Genomic DNA, 21,634 nt, shown 5'->3' with positions numbered 1-21,634 from the left:
GTTGATACTATTATTATCGATATTATACTGTATAGCGATTTCACAACAACTGCGGCAGTACAACATGAAAATATTACAAATAATAACAGTAATACAATTTCTTCTTCTTCACTTCCTCACCTTCTCTTACCATGGCAACCGAAATGACAGAACCGGATGATAAAACCATGGATTTTATTATTTTTTTTAAAAGTGAGCTCAGAACTTGCAAATGCAGTCAACACGATAATGGAGGCTTAAATATTTTTTGGGGGGAAAGATGTAAACACTCTTGAGCTGTCATTCTTCTTTCTTTGTCCTTTTGCTCTCCACAAACACAAACAAGACGATGTGGTTGTCAGGTCCAATTTCAAAGGCCGGGATGATGGAGTCCATTTAGGCCTCGACGATCACAAAGGAAAAGACAAAAACTATTTTCTTTACTCCGGACTTCTTTCTGTGTTGACTTTATTAGTGGTCAGCCTATCCATTCAGTAAAGTTGCAAGGGGGAGTACTTTTTGACACCTTACTGTTAGGGTATTAACAAGATTTAGTAAAATCGCCAGGAGGACCACTTTTTGGCACCCTACTCTCGGTGTATTGATAACAGTGAATTTGGTACAGTTGCAAGGAGGAGCACTTTTTGGCATCCTTCTGTCAGGGTATTGATGAGAGGACATTTTCTAAGGGGAGGACCATTTTTTTGGTATCCTGGTATTGATAAAAAGACATCTGGCAAAGTTGAGGGGGGGAGCACTTTTTGGCACCCTGATATTGATAAAAGGACATTTCCTAGAGGTGCGAGGGGCACCACTTTTTGGGACCCTTTTGTCGGAATGTTGATAAGATTTGGTAAAGTTGCAAGGTTTTCCACTTTTTGGTACTTTCTGTTGGGGTATTACTAAGATTTAGGAAAATTATGAAGCGGACCAGTTTTTGGCACCATACTGTCGAGGGAGGTTGGTAAAGTTGCAAGGCTGATAATTTTTTGGGCGTCCCACTGTCAGAATATTAACAAGGGGACATTTTCGTAAGGTGCAAGAAGGGACCACTTTTTGGCACCCTTTTGTCAGGGTGTGGATAAATTTGATAAAATTGCAACGGGGTCCATGTTTTGGCACCCTACTCTCAGTGTATTGATAGGAGGACATTGGTAAAGTTGCATTGCGGATCACTTCAGCACATTACTGTCAGATTATCAATAAGAAGGAATTTAGTAAACTTGTGAGGGAGACCACCTTTTGGCATCCGCCTGTCAGTGTAGGACATTTTTTAAAGGTGAAAGAGAGAGCACTTTTTGGCACCCGCCGGCCAAGCAAAGTTATTTTGTTGCTCAAAACTTAACAAGATGTCCTTTTTTTTTTCAACGCTCTGACAAACGTGTACCAAATTTAATTTGGCGGCGTATTGTCGGAGGCGAGGCAAGGCAATGGTTAAGGGGGGGTGGGGGGTGGGGGTCTGTATTTTGTCAGCCTGCTGGGCTTCCTCCCGTCACCAGTCATCACACAACAACATGTCAACACGTTGATTTACACAAGTGTGTGTGTGTGTTTGTGCGTGTGTGCGTGTGTAATCTGGATGATCTGTGGCAGGAAGTGATCCGTGTTGCTGTGTACACGTCGACATACACCACCCAAGGCTACAAGAAGGGGTGGGGGGGGGGTGGGATACATGCTTGGGGTCAAAGTTGGAGACTGTGGGTGTGCCTCAGGTTCAGTCTGTCAGTGTTCGGACTTTGGAGGAAAGTGCGACGGACACTCTGGCAACGCCTGACATCACTACGGATGTCTACATCTGTATGCTCGACTTGAATCTTTTTGTTGGCAGCGGTGACAGTTTACAACTAAAATTAAGATCATTTCAATTGAATCATTAATTGCGGAACAGAGAAAAGTCATTGACGGAGAGAAAGTACATAGAATAAAGAAAAAACAATTATTACACTCTTGAACTGATTTTTAAAAAAAATTGTAAAATACAAATATTTTAAATGAAAAAGAATTCACAAATGATTGAAGGGAGATTTTTCAAATAACAGAAAATCAAATAAGTACACCAAATAGTCTGATTCTGAATCTGCATCTGGAGGGAAAAATTAGACAACTCATCGATGATGAGAAAATAATTTATAGAATGAAATAAATGAAAAATGCATTTAAAAAAAAGAGAGAGAGAGGGTTAAAAAATAAAATAAGATCATGGAAAATAGAAGAACTACATTGAGGGCGACATGGCTCAGTGGTAGAGTGGTCGTTTCCCCAAACCTGAGGTTGTGGGTTCAATACATGGCCCTTGTGACGATGCCGAGGTGTCCTTGAGCAAAGATACCGAACCCCCAGTTGCTCCTGATGCCGCGCCATCAGATGGTGAACATGAACTCAGTGTGAAGCGCTTTGATGCCTTAATAGGTGGAAAAGTGCTACACGAGTGAAAGACCGTTTACCATTCCTAGATGGGTAACAGGAAAAATTTGGAAAATAAACAACAGTGACAAAATAAAATACAATTTCAGAACTGCTGGAATTAAGAACAAAATAATAAAACAGAACATAAAAGAGAACTGGTGAAAAAGAAATACGTAATGTAATAAAAACATATATACATATCTATATATCCATTTATTCCATCCACAGAACTGATAAGACTGAAAAAAAATAACTTGAAATAAAAACCAAAAAATTCTACATCGAAATAGGCTAGCATTAAAAAGGAGCGCCAAGTAACTCTTAACACGTATTTTCACATTCAGGAATTGTTGTGAATGTAATTCCCTGCAAGAGGCCACATGTTATTTGCGAAAGCCATTGTCAGCAGCAGCCCCTGTGACAGGAAGTGCACTTACATGACACACTACAGTATGTATACAACCCCACCCCCCACCCCCCCCAGTGTTGTTTATGATGGATGATTCCCACTCGAGTATGGACGAGCGACCTTTCCTATTCCTAAATCAGCAGCGTGTCGTCAAGGAAGTAAACAACGTGATGGAGTCTGCCTGTGGAGACCATTTGTTATCATAATACGCTCACGTAAATACAAATACAAAAGTCCCACGTCGGCATTTTGGACGCAGAAAGACTGTTTTGTGGGGAATGTTTGGAGTGTTTCGCAGCCAAAATGTCAAGCGGTAAACATGAAGCGGACAATGACCATCAGGACTGGAGAGCTCAGTCATTTAGCATCCATGCTAACATAGGATGCTAACACACGATACTAAAGTATGATACTGACATGCAGTGCTAATGGACTTTGATGCTAACACAGTGGCAAAACACAATGCTAATATGTGAAGCTAATGTATGATGGTAGCATATGATGCTAATGATTGAAGCTAAAATGCAATGGTAATGCACATTGCTAACACTGGGCGGCAACATAAAATACAAAGGTATGAAGCTATCGTGTGATGGTAGAGTAAGATCCTAACACATGATGCTAACGTGCAAGGCTTATGCTAATGGCGCAATGATGCTAAAATCTGATAATATATGATAACAAAAGATGCTATCATACGATGCTAAAACCACTCAAAGTTAGTTTATGATGCTAACATGCGATGCTAATGTATAATACTAACATGCAATACTAAGACACAATGCTAACACACGGTTGCAACATACATTGCTAACTCATAGCGCATGATGTAGCGTATGATGCTAACAGATGATTGCTAATGAAGGATGGTAGCATATGGTCGCAGTCCTGTGAAAAACGCTTATGTCCATTTTTACATGAATGAACGCGTTACAGACATCCCATTAACGTGAACATTTTTTTCTAAATTACAAAATTGGACATTCGTGTTTTTCACAAGACAGCGACGGTATGATAATATATGATGCTAATGCAGGGCACTAATGTACAAAGCTAACATACAATGCTAATGAAAAATGTCAGTTCACGATGCTAAAATGCGATGATAATGAATGATCGTCGTGTTTTATGTTAATTTATGATATAATATGCTAATGCATGATAGCAACGTAGGATATTACCATCACATGTTAACATAGGCTACTCTGTAAATTCAAGATGTTGGCGTTTGAGGCTTACAGTAATGCAAGATGGTAATGTATGACAACATATAATGATGCTATTGCATGCATGATGTTAACATATACTCATGTAAATACAATTTTTAAAAAAGTCCCAGGTCTGCATTTTTGGACACAAGAAAACATTTTTTCAAGCTTCTTCTATGTGGAATGCTTGGTGTGATTCCCAGCTAAAATTTCGGGCAGTAAACACATGTGCAGCTGCCAAGCCAATGAAGACCGCCAGGACTCAAGGTCATAGAAAGGCGGAACAAGGTCGAAGGCAGCAGCACACATCACTCAATCAACATCCAAAGTCCAGGAAGTCTGTTTTTAATACCACTTTATACACACACGCACACACACACCTGTTATTAGGATAAACATTATTCTGACTGAGATTTTAAACAGCAGAATAAACACATTAAATACAGGCGTTTCACAACTGATGGTGATGAGAATAAGTGAAATGAAATAAAGACGTTTTAAAAAATATGAATTGTCAATTTGAAGTCATATCCTGTTTTTTAATAAAGGGATTTTTTTTAATTCTGTTTGATTCATCAACTAATTAAAAAAAAATAATGCATAAATGAATCCATTCTTAAAATAATCATAAATTATTTTAGACATTTCAGAATATTGTAGAAGTACAATGCTGATGCATGATGCTCAAATGGATGCTAACCACACAAGCTAATAATGACACAAATAATAAATGCCGCCTATTTGTAATTTGTAACGCTAATGTACACTTGTTAAGATTGTAATGCACACTGCGGATTTAGAACGCTAATATGCAATGCTAATTTTGGATGCGAAGGTACAACTGATGTTGCAGCTATTGCGTGACTTCACGTCACAAAATGTTTGGCTAACGCGCACATGCACACGCGCACACACACGGTACAGGCCTGTGCATGACAAGGCTGCCTCTACATTGCTGAGGTGTGTGTGTGTGTGTGTGTGTGTGTGTGTGTGTGTGTGTCTTTGTGTGTGTTTACATATGGTGACTTGTTACGCTCCCAGAGGGTGCGTGCTGATAGCGTGTATGTGCGTGCGTGTGCACGTGTGTGTTTGTGTGCTATGATTAGCTGCTAATCCAACACAGGTCAACGAGGTCCCAGGCAAATGTCAGTAAACACAACAGACACACACGCACCCTGCGTGTGTGCGTGTGTCCTGAGTGACACACAACAAGTCAATTAGCAAAGATAAGCAAAAACTGAGCTAAACAAAGCTAGGCTACACTAAACGTAACAGAATTAGACTACCCTTAATCTAGCCAGCCGTTAAGATTAGCTCATTTAAACTAGATTTACTCAAATATAAAGGTCAGATTAACAAAGATAAACTGAGCTAAGTGACTCCAAGGCTACTTAGGTTATGACTAAGATAAGACAAATTCAAGTAGGTTAAGATGAAAGTCAGATAAAACAAGATAGGATTAGCTCAACTAAAGTAAATCAGACTATAGCAACCAAGCATAGCTAATTTAACTACCACCACTTACTGTAATATGGTGAGCAAAATTCAACTAAAATAAGGTCAACCAAACCAAAGCAAGCAACACTACATCTCTAAAGGACGCACAAGCAGTATAAGGTATGAACATAATGTGAAAAAACTGGTAGTTTAATGTTGAAGACCCCTGTAAAGTGATTTCAGCGATTATTTTCTAAATATATAAAACAGGTTTGAAGTTAGCATTGAAAAAATTTTACGCAAATTTAATTCAGTCGTCTGGATTTTTTTTAGCCCTGACGAAAACCAAGCCCAAGTACGCGCTTAGGCTTTTAGCCTCCCCACAACACTGTAAGTGAATACAACACAAAACGGCGCCTCGCTATCCTGCTAGCCCGTTATGTTGTATTAGCAAACAAACACACACAACACAGAACTGGGCCTCGCTAGCCCGCTAGCCCGCTAGCCTGTGGACCGGCGTTGTTGTCGTCATATAAGTCATTCATAAGTCACTCCGTTTTGTGTCATGTGTGCTCGGGTTTCGGCACTTTTGTTTCAGTTATCCTTGTACCGTGTTATCCGGGTATCACAGTATCACTTGGATGACACCCTCCTTGTTACTACGAAGTCCCGGCAGCTAATTACAAGATCAATTACAAGCTTGTTATTAGCACTCACATGACTTTTAGCTCCTCATCACAGGAAACTTGACCAACACAGTACGAGCACACCTGACACACGCACAGACAATAGCTGCGAATGAGTTTTGTGTAACATGACAGAGCACACACGTGCATGACTTAGACAAAGACGGACACACGCTGACATTCTCGCACACATCAGTCCCAATTTTGCAAAAAAGAAAAGAAAAAGAAAAAAAAAAAGTACCACATGCAGTAAAATGTCATGCTTGTCAAGTTTTTACATATAAATGACAATGAAATGTAGGGCATAGGATTCTTCTAGAATCAATCTACTGGTCTATATTTGACTTTATTACAAAAGGGACGTTTTTATTTTAATATTGCGAAAAAACCTTTGTCCCTTACGTGCAACTTCTCGAAATTAAAAGTAATTATTTTTATACAAGCACTACAATTCTGATCTTTGTTTTTTTTTTTTTACACGCAAAATTTCCAAATAGGAAGATTAACTTTTCAAACTAAAAGTTGTTTTTTTTAAATGCTGGATTTGAATTTGTGCCACACACGCAAATTTTGAAACATGAAATAGTTTACCTTTTTTTAAGATGATTTAAATTACATATTTACACAAAGACAAAAATCTGCTGTTTTTCCCAAATAAAGGCTTATTTTCTTTAGCAGACTACCATTTCAAAATCAGTTACTTTACGTCAACAAACGTTTTCATACAACATTAACAAAACAAACAAAAAAACAGCATGCTCAAAATAAAACCAATGTTTTCAAAAAAGCATTGTCACCAAAATTCCGTTTTTACAACGAATGCCTTTTCTTCCATAACTTTTTGAAATAGATATTACTTTCCCCATGATTTAAATAAGGAAGATCCTCCGAAGAAAAGGCGAAATGTTGATTCGCGTTCTTGCCTATAGGTGCAAGTGTACCTAATCAAGTGACCAGCGTGTGTCCACAAGCGTCAGTCTCCCAGCGCGGATACTTTAAAAAGTCATTTTGTTTTGAAAGTGTCAAAATGTTCAAGAAGTGAGAGTGAGAAAGTTCCCCGCAAAGAGTAAAAGAACGTTATAAGTGCTACAAGATGTCATGGGCCATGATTGATCCGGTCGGTGGTGGGCTGTGTGTGTGTGTGTGTGTGTGTGTGTGTGTGTGGAGGGGGGGGGGGGGTTGGGGGCTTGGGACGGGGGGGGGATCCCATCATTTAACCGGCTTCCCCGCTTGCGGTGATCTATTTCCGGCTCCGTGCGGGCTGCTGAGCGCGGAGGCTTCGGAGGTTCTGGAGGTGTTCACTGTTGAGTGAAGTCCAAGAAGTTTTTATAGGCCTGTGCAGGATTTTAATTTAAACCCTAAGAGTTTATAAGAACTAATATAATTGTACTTATTGTTGTGAAAGGTATGCCTTTAAACTTTGTATATAAATTAAAGCGGCGTAAGATGTTTAAACCTATGAGAAAAACTGCTACATTATTTTGTTTGCAGGCTTAATATTGCAGGATAAGATAATTTCCAATTTCAATGTGCAGTTTTGTTGTACAAGTTGAAGATTTGGGCACATTATTAGACAACATTTTTTGTCTAAATAAAAGAAGATATGAGGAGTATCTGCACACAGTTTTCTTTTCTGACTATATCATAAAATGTCATTCCTATTCATATTTATTAAAAGCACAAGTCTTACATTTTTTTTATTTGTATTTTGCATTCTTGTCTAAAAATGTCAAAAAGTGACTAACTGAATAACGTAGCAAAATGCATGTGTTGAATTAAATATTAAATAGAGGAGACAGTATTGAACGTGCATCTTTTCATTTTTTATTACAGGAAATCAAATAAAAGCTGTAAAGCTTTTTTTTTTAAGAATACATATACAATTAATAAATATGAAGCAAAGACTCGAAATGCTGATTTGAAATATACAAAGTAATATGGATATGATAACATGGTTGTCTTGTTCATGATATTTTTTTTTTATTATTTTTTGGTTCTTTTATGTATGTTTTTGACATCCTTTACCAGATTTTCATGATGTTTTTGTGGGGTTCTGCTGCTGCGTGGACGGCTGAGATGACCTAAGCATGAAGAAGAAGAAGTCTGGCGCCTTCGAGAATGACAGCAGTCAAGAGGTGTCACCTTTCCTATTGTTGACTGCACACACGCGCGCACGCACACGCACGCAAATGCGCGCGCGCGCACGCACACACACACACACACTATTTGTATTCACAATACAAAAGGACTAAATATAAAGTATGAACGTAACGTCAATTTGTTCTTCCCCATCTAAAGTCTTGAAAACAAATTGAATCCAACTACACAACCAAATCTAAGAGCAAACCGCAACCAAAGACCCAACTAAAACCCACCCACAGAAGCAACTGGAACCTCACCAACCATTGAACCAAGTAGAACCCCCAAGAATTTTTTTTTTTTTAAAAACGACTGGAACCAATGAAGCAACTGGCGCCCCACCAACCAAAGAGTCAACTGGAATCAAACAACTAGCTGCAAGTGCACCAACCATAAAACCAACTAGAACAAAACCGAAGACGTAACTGCAATCTCGCCTCAGTAATTAAATGCGACTCAACCAAAGAACCGACTGGAACACAACTGTTGAAAAAAAATGTAACATAACAAATTAACTCACTTCAGTGTAGACCCCAAAAGCAAAACCAAGAAGAATCCAACCAAAATACCAACTAGAACCAACACAACAGATGAGCCAAGTACAACCCAGCTAAAGACCCAACTGGAACTCTATCACGGAACCAATTAGAACCCAACCAACCTAAGAAATAAGGGCCCAACTACCCTAACCCAAGCAAAGAACCCACAAGAACTCAACCAACCCAAGAATCAAAGTCACCACTGGAACCCGAGTAAAGAACCAACAGGAACCCAACCAAAGAACCCACAAGAACCCAAACAACCTAAGCCTTATAAGCACAACCGGAACTGAAGTAAAGAATTCAACCAACCAAAGAACCAATTGGAACCACATCATCAACTATCAAACCAACGAGAACCAAATTAAAGTCCTACAACAGTGCAATCCCACCACAGGATCAAGAGGAACCCAACTACAGAACCAATTGGCATACAAATGAAAGAAAACAAAAAAAGAAACATAACAAAAATGGAAACATAACTGGATCCCAACCAACCTAACAGACGACCACAATACAACACAACACAAGTAAGATTGAACCGGAACCTGGCAAAAAAACAATTACAACCCAGATAAAAACAACTGCAACAAAGCCAAAGAACTCACTACAACCCGACCAGCCCAATATAAAAAAAAAACAAAAAAAAACGAACCAAAAGCCTAGTAAAGAACCAACGTGAACCCAACCTAAGCACCAACTAGAGCCCAACCAACCCAGGAGCCAAAGCCCCAACTAGAACCCAAGTCAATAATCAACTGGAACCCAACCAACAAACAATCTACAAGCCACAATGAGGAAAGAAACGATGAGGAACCAACCAAAGAGCCAAGCTCAACCCAACTGAAGAACCAAGGTGAAACCAATTGAGGCACCAGGTGGAACCCTACCACAGAACAAACACAAACCCAACTAAAGAACCCAACCGATAAAAGACCCAATTAAAAGCCTACCAAAGAACAATCTACAGCCCAACTAAAGAAACGATTAGGACCTAAACAAAGACCCAAGTCCTCCAAACCCACTGAAAGAACTATAACTCAACTTGAGAAACAATTCAAACTCAATAAAAAAATTCAAAAAAAAAAAAAACACTGACATTTCTCTTCTACCTACGTCCATGTTGTCCATCACATATCTGATGCAGTCTTATGGTGGGTGAGTGGGCGGGGTCGCTTTAGGGGTTCTGGGGGGTCTGCGGTGCATGAGTGGGCCCTGGGCAAAAAATAAGGGAGATCTTGAGATTAAGGCCAACTAAAAAAAAGTCACTTCGTTTTTTTTCCTGGAGGAATTTTAATTGCTCCCTGGAGAGAGTGAGAGAGTGAGAGCGAGAGAGCGAGAGAGCGAGAGAGAGAGAGAGAATGCTTATCTGTGGTTATTAATACAACAGTGAGATAAAGAAGAGGCAGCACGTTCACATGCAGGAGGAAGCTTTGCTGCAAATTCACGTTTGACTCTACAAGACAAATTGCTCATTTAATTGTGGGCAAACGTGGAAATGAACCTCGTGCAGGGTACTCGTAAAAAAGGTCGCTCCAAAATGTGTGTGAAGACAGCCTGTTGTGATTGAAACGGATTTTGATGGACACAAACAACATACACGGACGACGACTTAACGAGTAAAATTTGATATCCTGTACACAAACATTTTACGAGTTTATGCCGCGTTATACACTTTTAAAGTAGTGTTTGTGCAAATAGAGCTTTTTTTTTGGGGGGGGGGGGGGTGTCAAACACACCAAATGATCATGTTAGAAAGACCAAAACAGAAAAATAAAAAGTACACAACGAGAAGAGCAACAACAACAGCAAATTTCATAAAAACTACAACAACTAGAAAATGAACAAAAACAACAGCAAGTAGAAGAATAAGTAGAGCAAAAAACAAGAACAATATTCAGGAAAAGAACAAGATGATGAATACAGCAACATACAAAATAAAAACAAGAACATTTTGAACAAGAAAGACAATTAAAAAAAACAAGAAAAACAACAAGAACCACACAAAGACCAACAACAAGTCGAACAAGAACTACGACAAAAACAAAACAAGAAAAAGAACAAGAATATTAACAAGAAAGATGGAAAACAACAAAAAGAACAACAAAACCACAAACAAGAAAAGGAAGAAAGGGAGAAACCACATAAAAAAAAACAACCATGAAAAAATCGAATAAGAACAACACCCAAAGCAAAAACATCAAAATGAACAACAACAAACAAAAACAAGACAGAAGAAACGTAAAACAGCATGACGAAACAATCAACAACAAGAAAGGAGAAGAAGAACTCGAGGAAAGAAAAGCTAAACAACAAACAAACATCAAAAAGAGAAAGAAGAGGAATAAAAAATAATAACGAAAGTGCATGTGGCTGTAAATATTTACAATCGCTAAGGAGGACTAACAGGTTGCTTCCTGTCCACATGGAAACACGCACGCGCACGCGCACGCGCACACACCCGCCTTCTTTCTGTCCTTCCCAAAAGCTTCCAGTTGACTGTTTTGCGATTGGTCCCTCCCGTGTGCACCCCCTCTCTCTACCCCCCCCCCCCCCGTCCCTCCTTTCCAGTTCGGGAGCTGGCGGCGTCCCTCACACCTTCGTCAGGAGCGCGGACTCTTCAGGCGGACTCCCTCGACACCGCGCCCGCCATGGGGTCTTGAGAGCGGGTCGGGGTGGGCGGGGTGGTAGGGGGGTGCATTGTTTTGATGTTGCTGACGATGACGATGATGACGATGACGATGCTCCAGACCTCCACGCCTTTCTCCGTCAAAGACATCCTCAAAGCGGGACAGGAGTACCCCCCCGTCCACATGGTCCACTACCACAGCCCCCCGCCCCCGTCCTGCATGCTGGCCCGGGACGGCCCCCCGGCGCCCCCGCCGCCTTTCGCGGACCCCGAGCGCCGAGGGTTCCTTGGGGCCCTGGTGGAGGACGAGGACAAGGAGGAAAACGGCGCGATGGATGACGGACTGAGGCCGGACGGGTACTCGGGGACACTCCGGGGGGGACACCGGGGGCCCAATGGGGAGGCCCACAATGGCGTGGACGAGCAGGAGAGCAGTGAGTCTACTTCTACTTGCCGGGCTTGACACATGCATGGGCAGCATTTGACACGTGGGTCGGCACGTTCGTACATGAGAATTCAAGAGTTCAACCCTACGTATAATTTGAATTTCACTTCCAGATGGTAATCCCCCCCCCCCCCCCCCCCCCAAAAAAAAGCAACAAAAACCGTGTTTGACACGTGGGCCAGCACATTCAGGAGAAAAAAAAAAATCGAACGGAAAGGTCATATATGTGCAATTCTTAAACAACCAAACCTAAACAACTGAGCGTTCAAGAGCCGAAATTCACACATGGGCCAGCAAGTTAGTGCATAAAAATATAGCTACAATTCCGAGCAAAATATCTTAATACGTCCCGCCCCCCAACAATGATAACAAAAAAAACAACAACAACTGTGGGTTTAAGAAACTGCGTTTGACACATGGGCAACATTTGACACATCATTTGACACATGGGCCAGCACATTTGAACATTAGAAAGTCACGTACAATACACATATATAGAGCTTAATACAAAAAAAAACAACAACAATAAGTGAGGGTTCAAGAGCCGCATTTGACACATGGGCCAGTAAATATGTACATGGAACAAAGTTAAACCACTTATGTCCATTTTTTTCCCCCAATCTTCTTATTTTGACGTGAATCATGTTTCCGCGTTACAGACATCGCATTAACGTGAAAATTAAAAAAAAAAAAAAAAAAGCCAAAATTGGACAGAAGTATTTTTCACAGGACAGCGACGATATGTCAAATTCGCACTTATATATACTTAATAATACCCCAAAAACAACAGCTGAGGGTGAAAGACACATTGACACAAAGGCCAGATTGAGACATGGGCCAGAACATTTGCACACGAAAAAAAGAGTGAGCATTTGGGTCATATTTTGAATATGCCATTCAGCTTTCTTAATAATGTCAAAAACAAATTGGAGTTCAAGAGCGGCATTTGACGTAGGGCGACATTTGACACATGGGCCAGCACGTTTATACGTGAAAATGTCTAACAATTGTGTACGTGACATATGTAATAAGATTTAATTCAATAATGCCACTAAGAGGGTTCGAGGGTTGCCTTTGGCCAACTCATTCTTAGATTAAAAAAGGCAAATGCAAGTAATAGATACACAATTCTTTATTTCAAGATTTAATAAAAAATTAAATCAAAGGGTTTAAGGGAACAGCATTTGACATATGGGCCAGCATATATTAGATTCGAACATTGAAATGAAGCCACATATGTAAAATAATTTCGTTTTATTTGAAAAAAAAAAAAAAAAAAGATGAATTCATGAATTAAAACATAAAGTAATCAATTGACACGCGGGATGTACATGTTACATGGGCCAGCCCATTTGCAAATGAAAAAGAAAAGTGAAGTTATGTGATAAAAGTCCTAATTGAAATATTGAAATATTCATGACTCAATTGAACTTTAACCCAATTAGTCAATTGAGCAATTGTGGTGGGAAAAGCAGCAATTGACATATGGACAACGCCATAAAACAATTTAAATTGTAACTCAAGTAAAATAAAACGCAAGCAGAATAACAGCACAAAGACCTTATAGACAATATAGGCGTATATGAGAAATGTGCTTTTGTATTCAATGTCAATTTTTTTTTTTTAAACTGACTGTTGACATAAATCCAAATAAGTCAATTCATTTATAGTCAATAGATAAAGCTGGTGTGTATTTTTTAGTTCTATTTGGCAAAGGAAATAAAAACAGAGCCATACACTTACAGTGTGTATTTCACATTTTGTAGCTCTTCCATGCACTTGAATTCAATCAAGTGGGATTTTTATGAGTCCCGTAAAAAAAAAAAAAAAAAAAGAAAAGAAAGAAAACAAAAACGCAAAAGTCAACAAACATCAATTTAAACTAGCGGGGGTCACCAAGTATGGTCCTCAAGGGCATCCATCCTGAATGTTTTCCATCTCTCCCTGCCGCAACACACCTGTTGTATCGTTATCAGGCTTCTGAAAAAGCTTACTGATGAGCTGATCATTTCGATCAGGTGTGTTGCAGCTGGGAGAGATGGAAAACATGCAGGGTGGGTGCCCTTGAGGACCGGACTTGGTGACCCCCTGAGTTAAAGTGTGCAGTTTGTGATGAAAATAAACCATCTTATTGTGAAAAAAAAAAAAATGTCGAAAAGCATTTAAAGACAATAAGAATCTGGGTGCTGCAAATTTCACTGTGTTCATTGTACTTGAAAATAAGAGAATATATAGACAGAAATGATTTATCATACATCAGAGATTCTTGTTAGATGAGATAAATTACTGCTTTTTGTACTATTGTACAGTACGGACATCCTAAAACAAAGTTGTACTTATTATTATAATATTTAAGTTGCACGTGTCTTTTCACTAACATCGTAAAGAAACAATAACGAATATTCTAAAAGTTGATTTTGTGATTGTGTGTGCATTTGTTTTATATTTTAACACGAGTGTGTTTTTTATTGTACTTTAAACACACAGTGTATTTTTGATATACATTTCTTTACGATATCGCGTTTTGGTTTTTTTTTCAAAAATATTTTCAAACACAATATTGTCGTTTTTTTTCAAAACGGATTTTTAATTAAACGCATTTCACACGTTATTATTATTATTATGTTGATTACTATTAGAGTAATTGATGATTGTGCATTCGTCTAAGGCAAGCACTCAGAGGCTCCGTCGTTCCGGGACGAGGCCTCCTCGGAGGACGTCCGGCCGAAGCCGCGCAGCCGCCGCCGGCCCCGGGTGCTCTTCTCGCAGGCTCAAGTGCTGGAGCTGGAGCGTCGCTTCAAGCAGCAGCGCTACCTGTCGGCGCCCGAGCGGGAGAACCTGGCGTCGGCCCTCAAGCTCACCTCCAACCAGGTCAAGATCTGGTTCCAGAACCGCCGCTACAAGTGCAAACGACAGCGGCAAGACAGGAGCCTGGAGGCGGTCGGCCACCACCACCAAGCTCCGCTGCCGCCGCCGCCGCCGCCGCCGCCGAGGCGCGTGGCCGTGCCGGTGCTCGTCCGAGACGGGAAGCCGTGCCTCGGCGGCAGGGGATCGACTCCCGGCTACCAGAGCGCCGCCGCGCCGTACGGTTACGCGGGGGGCTACCCGGCCTACACGTACGGAGGCCCCGCGTACCATCAGAGCAACTCGAGCTGCGCCTATGGCGGCCTGTCCGGGCCGGGGCCTGCCTCGGCTGGCTGCCCCAACGCCTTCGTCAACTTGGGCGGCCTGCAGGGAGCCTCGGCGCCGGCCCACAATCACCAGGGGGGCATCCGTGCTTGGTAGTGGCTGGGGGGGGTGGGGGTGGGGGTGAGTGGAAGGGGGGTTGGGGGGGGGGGGGTGAAAGAACTGCGTTAATGACTTCATTAACGGGATTGATGACGGCACCTTTGGAGATGTGGAGAGAGGACTCGTGATAGTTGCAAGTTTTGTAATACTTGTTGTTTTTTGTTGTTATGGTTGCAGAGACTTTCACGTGTATTCTAATAAACGCCAAAAAAACCCAGAAAATGGCTTTGAGTCCGTTTTTGGAGATTTATTTCTCTAAATCAAACTAAAGGTTTTGAGTGGATCCATTCTTTTTGTTGTAGAGTTTTGTTTTCCTTTTTCATGTATAGTGTTTTTTGTTTGTTTGTTTATTTGGTTTCGTTTTTTTTGCTTGTATCATGTTTTTTTAATAATTTTTTCTTCTTCTTTTTTTATTTATTTAGTTTTTGGCAAATTGCCTATTCTGTTGTGTAACTTTATTTTTAAGTATATTTTGTGTTTAGTATATTTTTTTTTCTTTTGCTTTTTGTACAAATGTTTTCTTTCTTTTTTTACTTCTTTATATTGGTGTTTTGTGATTTTTAGCAGATTTTTTGGGGGGACATGTCTTCATTTTTAGTAATTATTCGTTGTTGACAAATTTGCTCTTTCCGTTTCTGTGAAAGTCGTTTTCTTTCTGATCCCATTGTTTTTGCTAATAAATCTACTTTTTTTTTTTGCGGACTTAGCCTTTTTAGTAGATTTGTTTTGCTTTTCTTCATTAGTGAATTTGTATTTTCACATTTTTCAGTATAAACTTTTTTTTTTTTTTTTTGCATTTTTTTTTTTTAGAAGATTTGTTTTCTTTTCATTCTAAAAGCTTAAATAACCCCTCCAGCACTTGGGTCTCGCACCCCTTTGTCACGGTACCGGTCTGAGTAAAAGAAGGAAAGAAAAAAATACGGAGGGAGTGCACAGATCCATTTTGGGCAGCTCCATTGAAAAAGTGGCGCCATTAAAAGCACCCCACAGCTACAACGGTGAGGGGGTGGGTGGGGGCAGAAGGGGTGTGGTGGGCACATGCCCCTCAGCCCAAGACAAAGACGTGCGTGCACATTGACGCCCCTGTGATGTTCCCACCGTGGAAGTGCACCACGTGCTTTTTGTCTTTTTGTTCCCGCCACAGTGGAGGTGCTGGGGAAGGGGCTGGGGGTGAGTTGTGCAGTCCAGCGGGGGTCTTGCTAGTGAAAGAGGGGGCATTATTGCTACAAGTTGCACCATTTATCCCAGTGGACAGGGACGGAGGGGGTACAAGTGGGTTATAAGGGTCGGTTCATTATGTGGCTTTATGTGGTGGGGGCGTGGTGGTGGTGGTGTTGGTGGGGGGGGGGGTTCTCACAGGTAGCACTTCAATCTATTTAGTTCATTACAAAGGAGAATAAAAGCTGATTTAATTGGGCAAGTGAGGTCATTAACATGCGACCACGAGTTCCATTCAAGAAAAGTCAATTGATTTTGTTTCCTTCATTAACATCATGCAGGCATGCTTTTTCATAAAGATACAAGTATGTATGTATATTTTTAATAATACTGTTTATTCTGTAGCACAGAAGAGTGTTGTTGCCACACCAGGGGGGAAAAAAAACCCTCAATAAACACAATCAACCGTGAAGACGTTAAAAGTTTGACTTTCGTTTCAGATGGTCCCCGACAGAGTCCTTTTTGTGACTTATAAATCAAATTTATACATCAATAAATAAATACAAAAAACCCGTAAACTAATCCAGTAAAAATAAATAAGACCAAGTGTTTAAAAATATTTCATACACGCACGCACATATGCCGCCAGTCACCTGAACCGGAAGTGCTTCGATTTGTTTTGCCGAATGCGGAAGTTAAACTTATCACGTTAAAACGTGAACGTTTATAAAGTTATAAAGACACACTGGACTCTATTGGTGTATTGTTTTACTTTTGTGTGTTTATTTTCCCTTTTGTGTAGATTCCCTTTTACACGGTTTTATTTGCTTTTACGTTTATTTCCAAGTTGGCATTCTTGTTTCTTTTTAGTGTATTTTGTTTTATTTTTGTGAATTTTTCGTTCTCACCAGTGTATTGTTAATGTATAGTGCACTTTCAGTGTTTTCGTTTTTAGTGATTCTTATTTTACTCAGCATATTTTGTGTTCATTCTAGTCTTTTGTTTTGTTTGCTTTTGTGTGCTATTGTTGCTTTTTAGTGTACATGTTATTTTTGTCAACTTATTTTTAATAGGAACATTCTTGTTTTTTGTGCGGATTTTCTTTTTAGTCTCTACTCTTTTATAAGTGCATTCAGTTTGCTTTTGTATTGCACTGTGCCGTTTCCCATTTTTAAAAAAAGGAGTTTTGGTGTTTTTAATGATCTTTTTTTATTGCAATGTGTTTTTTCATACATAGTTTTCTTTCATAGTGTATTTGCATTTGCAAGAAGATGAAAAGATGACAAACCGTAATGTATTGTTGTTGCAGTCTGTGATAATTTGGCAGCAGGTCAATTCATGGTGCTACTAAGTGCTGATTAGGCACTGACAAGCACGTGCAGCTCAATTATTAACACAATACAAGTTAGAGCTGATATTTACTGAATCAATTAATTAATCTAATTGACGAGCTGATAACCTTCCAGAAGTAGACTTGACACATGTTATGGTCAAAAGTGAATGAGCTGTTTTTACACACAAGTCACTTTATTATGTACACCTGCACAACGGACTCCAATACAAATGAAGACTTATGTTCCACTTTTGACTGAATGGGTTTATTATTACACTGGCATGGGAGGTGTCCCTAATATTTTGACACTCTCATACAGCAAAATAGAGATAAACATGAGAATTCATGAATACATTATTATTATTATTATTATTATTAAATAAACACATAAAGGCAGCTACTATAACTATTGTTTCAGATGTCAAATAAAGTAACATAACACGTAGGCTAAAGTTAATAGCTAAGAAGTATAGCGGGGGATTTAACTTGAATGATTTTAAATAAATTTAGCCCATTACATTTTTATTTTATGTTATATTATGAAATTATGGGGAAACAATTTTTTTAAAATAAATGTATTTTTTAATAAATAATTTCAGGGGGGGAACAGTTTAGCTTAAATTTTTTTTTTTTAAACAAAATGTCAGCATCAACTTTAATGTTTGAATAGTTTAAAAAAATAAACGTTTTTCCTCATTTCAATTTGTAGACTTTACGAAATTATTAACAATTATAAAAATTCCCCTACACGCAAAATATCAAAATATACATTCATGATCATAATAATACTAATGATAATTATAACAAAAATAATTAAGGATTGGTGAGAACAGCTACCAGGTATCGTATCTGGCGATGCTGGCCATACTTCAAAGTATCGGGTACTTCTGAAGGCTGCCGATACTAGCCATTGACACTTAAGACAGAAAATTCTGACACGCAATAAGTCTTCCTTGCCAGTCATTGGCGCTACACCATTTCGTTGGTTTATTGGCACAATTATGAAGAAAAAACACAATTGATACAATTTAGATTTTGTTTGCGGCACTACAAATGTTGCTTGGTAAGCATTGTTATGTACAAAGTACAAAAATGAAACAATTGTCATTGGTTTGTTTGCTTGTAGAAATTTGTGTCGGTTTTCCGCAAAAAACTATGCAAATAAACTGTCGGAAAATGTCAATATTTACAATGACAACATTATATAACATTGAATATTGTTGTTTGAACAACTTTTGCTCTGACCAACCAATCAGAGGATGGGAAAATGCTGACGTCGTCTCGCGCCAGCGCTCTGGCCCTGTGAGGATGAATCTGAAATCTGATTAGTTTAAGAAACATTGTCATTTTTGATTTAGTTTAAATGGAATGGGCCACTACTAATTGTGAAGGTCCTGGGCAGATTACATTGAGACAGAAATCTGATTGGACAAAAAAATGGATGTATAGAAGGAGCAATGCAGCCAAGAGGACTGCTATGAAATAAGAGAATAGACTGTTGGGAGTAATTAAATATAATTTCATTGAACAAACGAATGTAATTTAGGTTGTAAATGTAGGTCAGCGCCGGGAGTTCTGCTCATCGTCGTACAACGGCGCTCTCACGTCAGACTTCCTTGACAGCGGCTAATAGATTTCAGCGCACTTGGGAATGTTTGGGAAAAGCTTCTTCTCGTCGCCCGTGGTGGGCGAGCGTCGGCCGGCGGCCAACAGACGCTCTCGGCCCGTCCGTCAAACCTCTGTAAATATTTGGAGGCAAGCGGACATTTAATCGCGTAAGTGGGGCGAAAAGCGTCATGTTTTCTGGGAACGGACGAGCGGCGCTTATCCGAGCGCTAGGCTAACCGCCCACATTCATCGCAAAGTGACAGCGTACTGCAAAACACACGTAAATTTTCACGTGGGCTTTCTCTGGAAGACGTTTCAAATCGTTTATCAGAAGCAGCTGCAGAGCGCGAAAAAAAAAAAAAAAACATCAGTGGCTAATCGTAAATAAAACTCGCAAAAAGTGATATTAGATGCTAAAATTTTTTAGAAATCCACCAGACTTTAAACACTTAATAAAGTTCCATAAAAGTCTACACAAGAAAATTTTAGTTCGTTGGCAGGGCTATGTGAAAAACTATGGTCGCAATTATTTTGTTTGTACCCAAAAAAAAAAAAAAAAAAAAAAAAAAAAAACTTACTCAAGGGACTTTTTCTGTTTCCATGAAAAAAATACCAACGTGATTTTTGTGCTAGCAGGCTTATGCGAATAATTGCAATAGTGTAAAACCCTACACAGCATTTTTTTGTCAGTTCTTAGTATTATATGGCAAACTATAAAAGTGAATTTTGTATAGTGGGATTACATGAAAAATTAAAAAAGTGTTTTCAGGGTTACATAAAAATAACATAACTAAATGTTGTGTGAGCAGCGGTACATGAAAAGCTCAGAAGGTGATTTTTTGTGTTAGCAGGGTTTCATGGAAAAACTACAAACTATTTTTGTGTTAGCTAGGTTTTGTAACAAGTTGTTTTGGCATAAACATGGTGACGTGAAAAACTACAAAAGTGATTTTCGTATCACCAATTTGTTTGCATTTGTGACAAAAGCTACAAAAGCACAATTTTGCATTTGCAGGATTTTGTTGAAAAACTGACCATTTTTGTGGTTTGTTCACCGAGTTTTACTGATAAACAACCGATACACCAACTTGTGTGTCATTTGTTAGCAAGATAACAAGCATTTGTTTTGTTTATCCTTTATAGGGTTACACACACACACAACAACCCAACTGATTTTGTTTGTTTTAAAAAAAGAAAACAACCTTAACAACGATTTTTTTTTTGCTGTGATCTTACAACACAGTGTACCTAATTGTGTCCTATAGTTCTCCGTTGTTTGCTATGCTTGCCTGCAGCACACGGGCTCAGAGAAAGAGAAGAAAGGGGGGAAAAGAAAGATGATCCGACATGTTGGACAGGGAGGTCACACTCACCTCCTGTCAAGGTCAAAGCCAGGCGTGTGTCACATGCCAGACAAATGAGAGCACACGCAAACACATACATACAAATGGGTGTGCACTCGCACACTTTCTGATAAATGGGCTTTGCGGTGGTTATGGGGGAACACTTGTTAATGTTTCCATCCGCGCCCGCAGCCTCCACTTTACAAGTAATGATTCATACTAACGCTAACATTCATCATCGTTCCACCAGCGAACGCCACACACCCAGCATCCGTTTTTTCTTCTTCTTTTTTTAAAAAAAGATCTGTCCTGAAATACAGTTGCGTGATTAATCAATTACTTTGAGTCTATTTTCAGGCAACGTTATTAAAATCATTTTGTGTTCACGTTCAAACTTCTTGCCCTAGCTTGCAAAGACACGGCGAGAACTGCAGTGCATTATGGGACACTCGTTTACAATACTGGTTAAAAAGCTGATTAGGTTTGACAATAACGCAGTGCCAGTCTTACCTGTGTATGCAGGTGACAGGGTTCAAAGTCAACATGCTGCATCCACGTTTAAACCGATGGATGGCTCTGCTTTGTGTGCTCGTGGCGGGCCGCCGTGCATTGTGGGAAATGTCTGGGAAACACTTGTTTTCAGGCAGAACCCGCAAAAGTGCAAAAACGGATTCCGACAACAGAAAACGATTTAACGCCAAGAACTGAAGTACTTAACAGTGATGCAAGTGACAGTCTGGTATGTTTTGTCATACAACAGCACCCTCTGCTGAACGCATGAGCACTGCACTAATATAAACCCACTTACCTTCATTTCTGTGCCGTTTCAACTTGAAATTAAGATTCAATTATACACTCGAGTGCCACAAAAATTAATATATACACGACATTATGACACTATAAATACACATCCGGCTTCGCCACTGTAAATATAACGTCACCATTTCACGTACCTATTATTTTTCCATTCTATTTTTTTTTTTTTATTCTTGAAACACAAACCTGGAATTGCACCTTAATATTGTTG

General features: G+C 39.5%; 1 protein-coding gene and 1 long non-coding RNA gene across 2 annotated transcripts; one reads left to right on the top strand and one right to left on the bottom strand.

Annotated features, from left to right (window-relative positions):
- The first annotated feature begins 11,362 nt into the window (after window positions 1-11,362).
- LOC147146509 (homeobox protein Nkx-2.5-like) lies at window positions 11,363-15,162 on the top strand. The gene is made up of 2 exons (XM_086033811.1): window positions 11,363-11,866; window positions 14,546-15,162. The coding sequence occupies exons 1-2, from the start codon at window positions 11,512-11,514 to the stop codon at window positions 15,160-15,162; spliced, it is 972 nt and encodes a 323-aa protein (XP_085889937.1). The 5' UTR covers window positions 11,363-11,511.
- A 3,992-nt stretch (window positions 15,163-19,154) lies between these two features.
- LOC147146508 (uncharacterized) lies at window positions 19,155-21,415 on the bottom strand. Its single transcript, XR_015087178.1, has 2 exons — window positions 21,118-21,415; window positions 19,155-19,395 (listed from the first exon to the last, which is right to left on the bottom strand). It is a non-coding gene; the product is annotated as an uncharacterized LOC147146508 (long non-coding RNA).
- Between the last annotated feature and the right edge of the window lie 219 nt (window positions 21,416-21,634).

This window comes from Filicampus tigris, chromosome 6, assembly GCF_054856515.1.
Source record: "Filicampus tigris isolate MCC_2025a chromosome 6, RoL_Ftig_1.0, whole genome shotgun sequence".
Classification (NCBI taxonomy): Eukaryota; Metazoa; Chordata; class Actinopteri; order Syngnathiformes; family Syngnathidae; genus Filicampus; species Filicampus tigris.
Note: the sequence above shows the minus strand (reverse complement) of the source record. Positions and strands in the feature narration are given on the sequence as shown.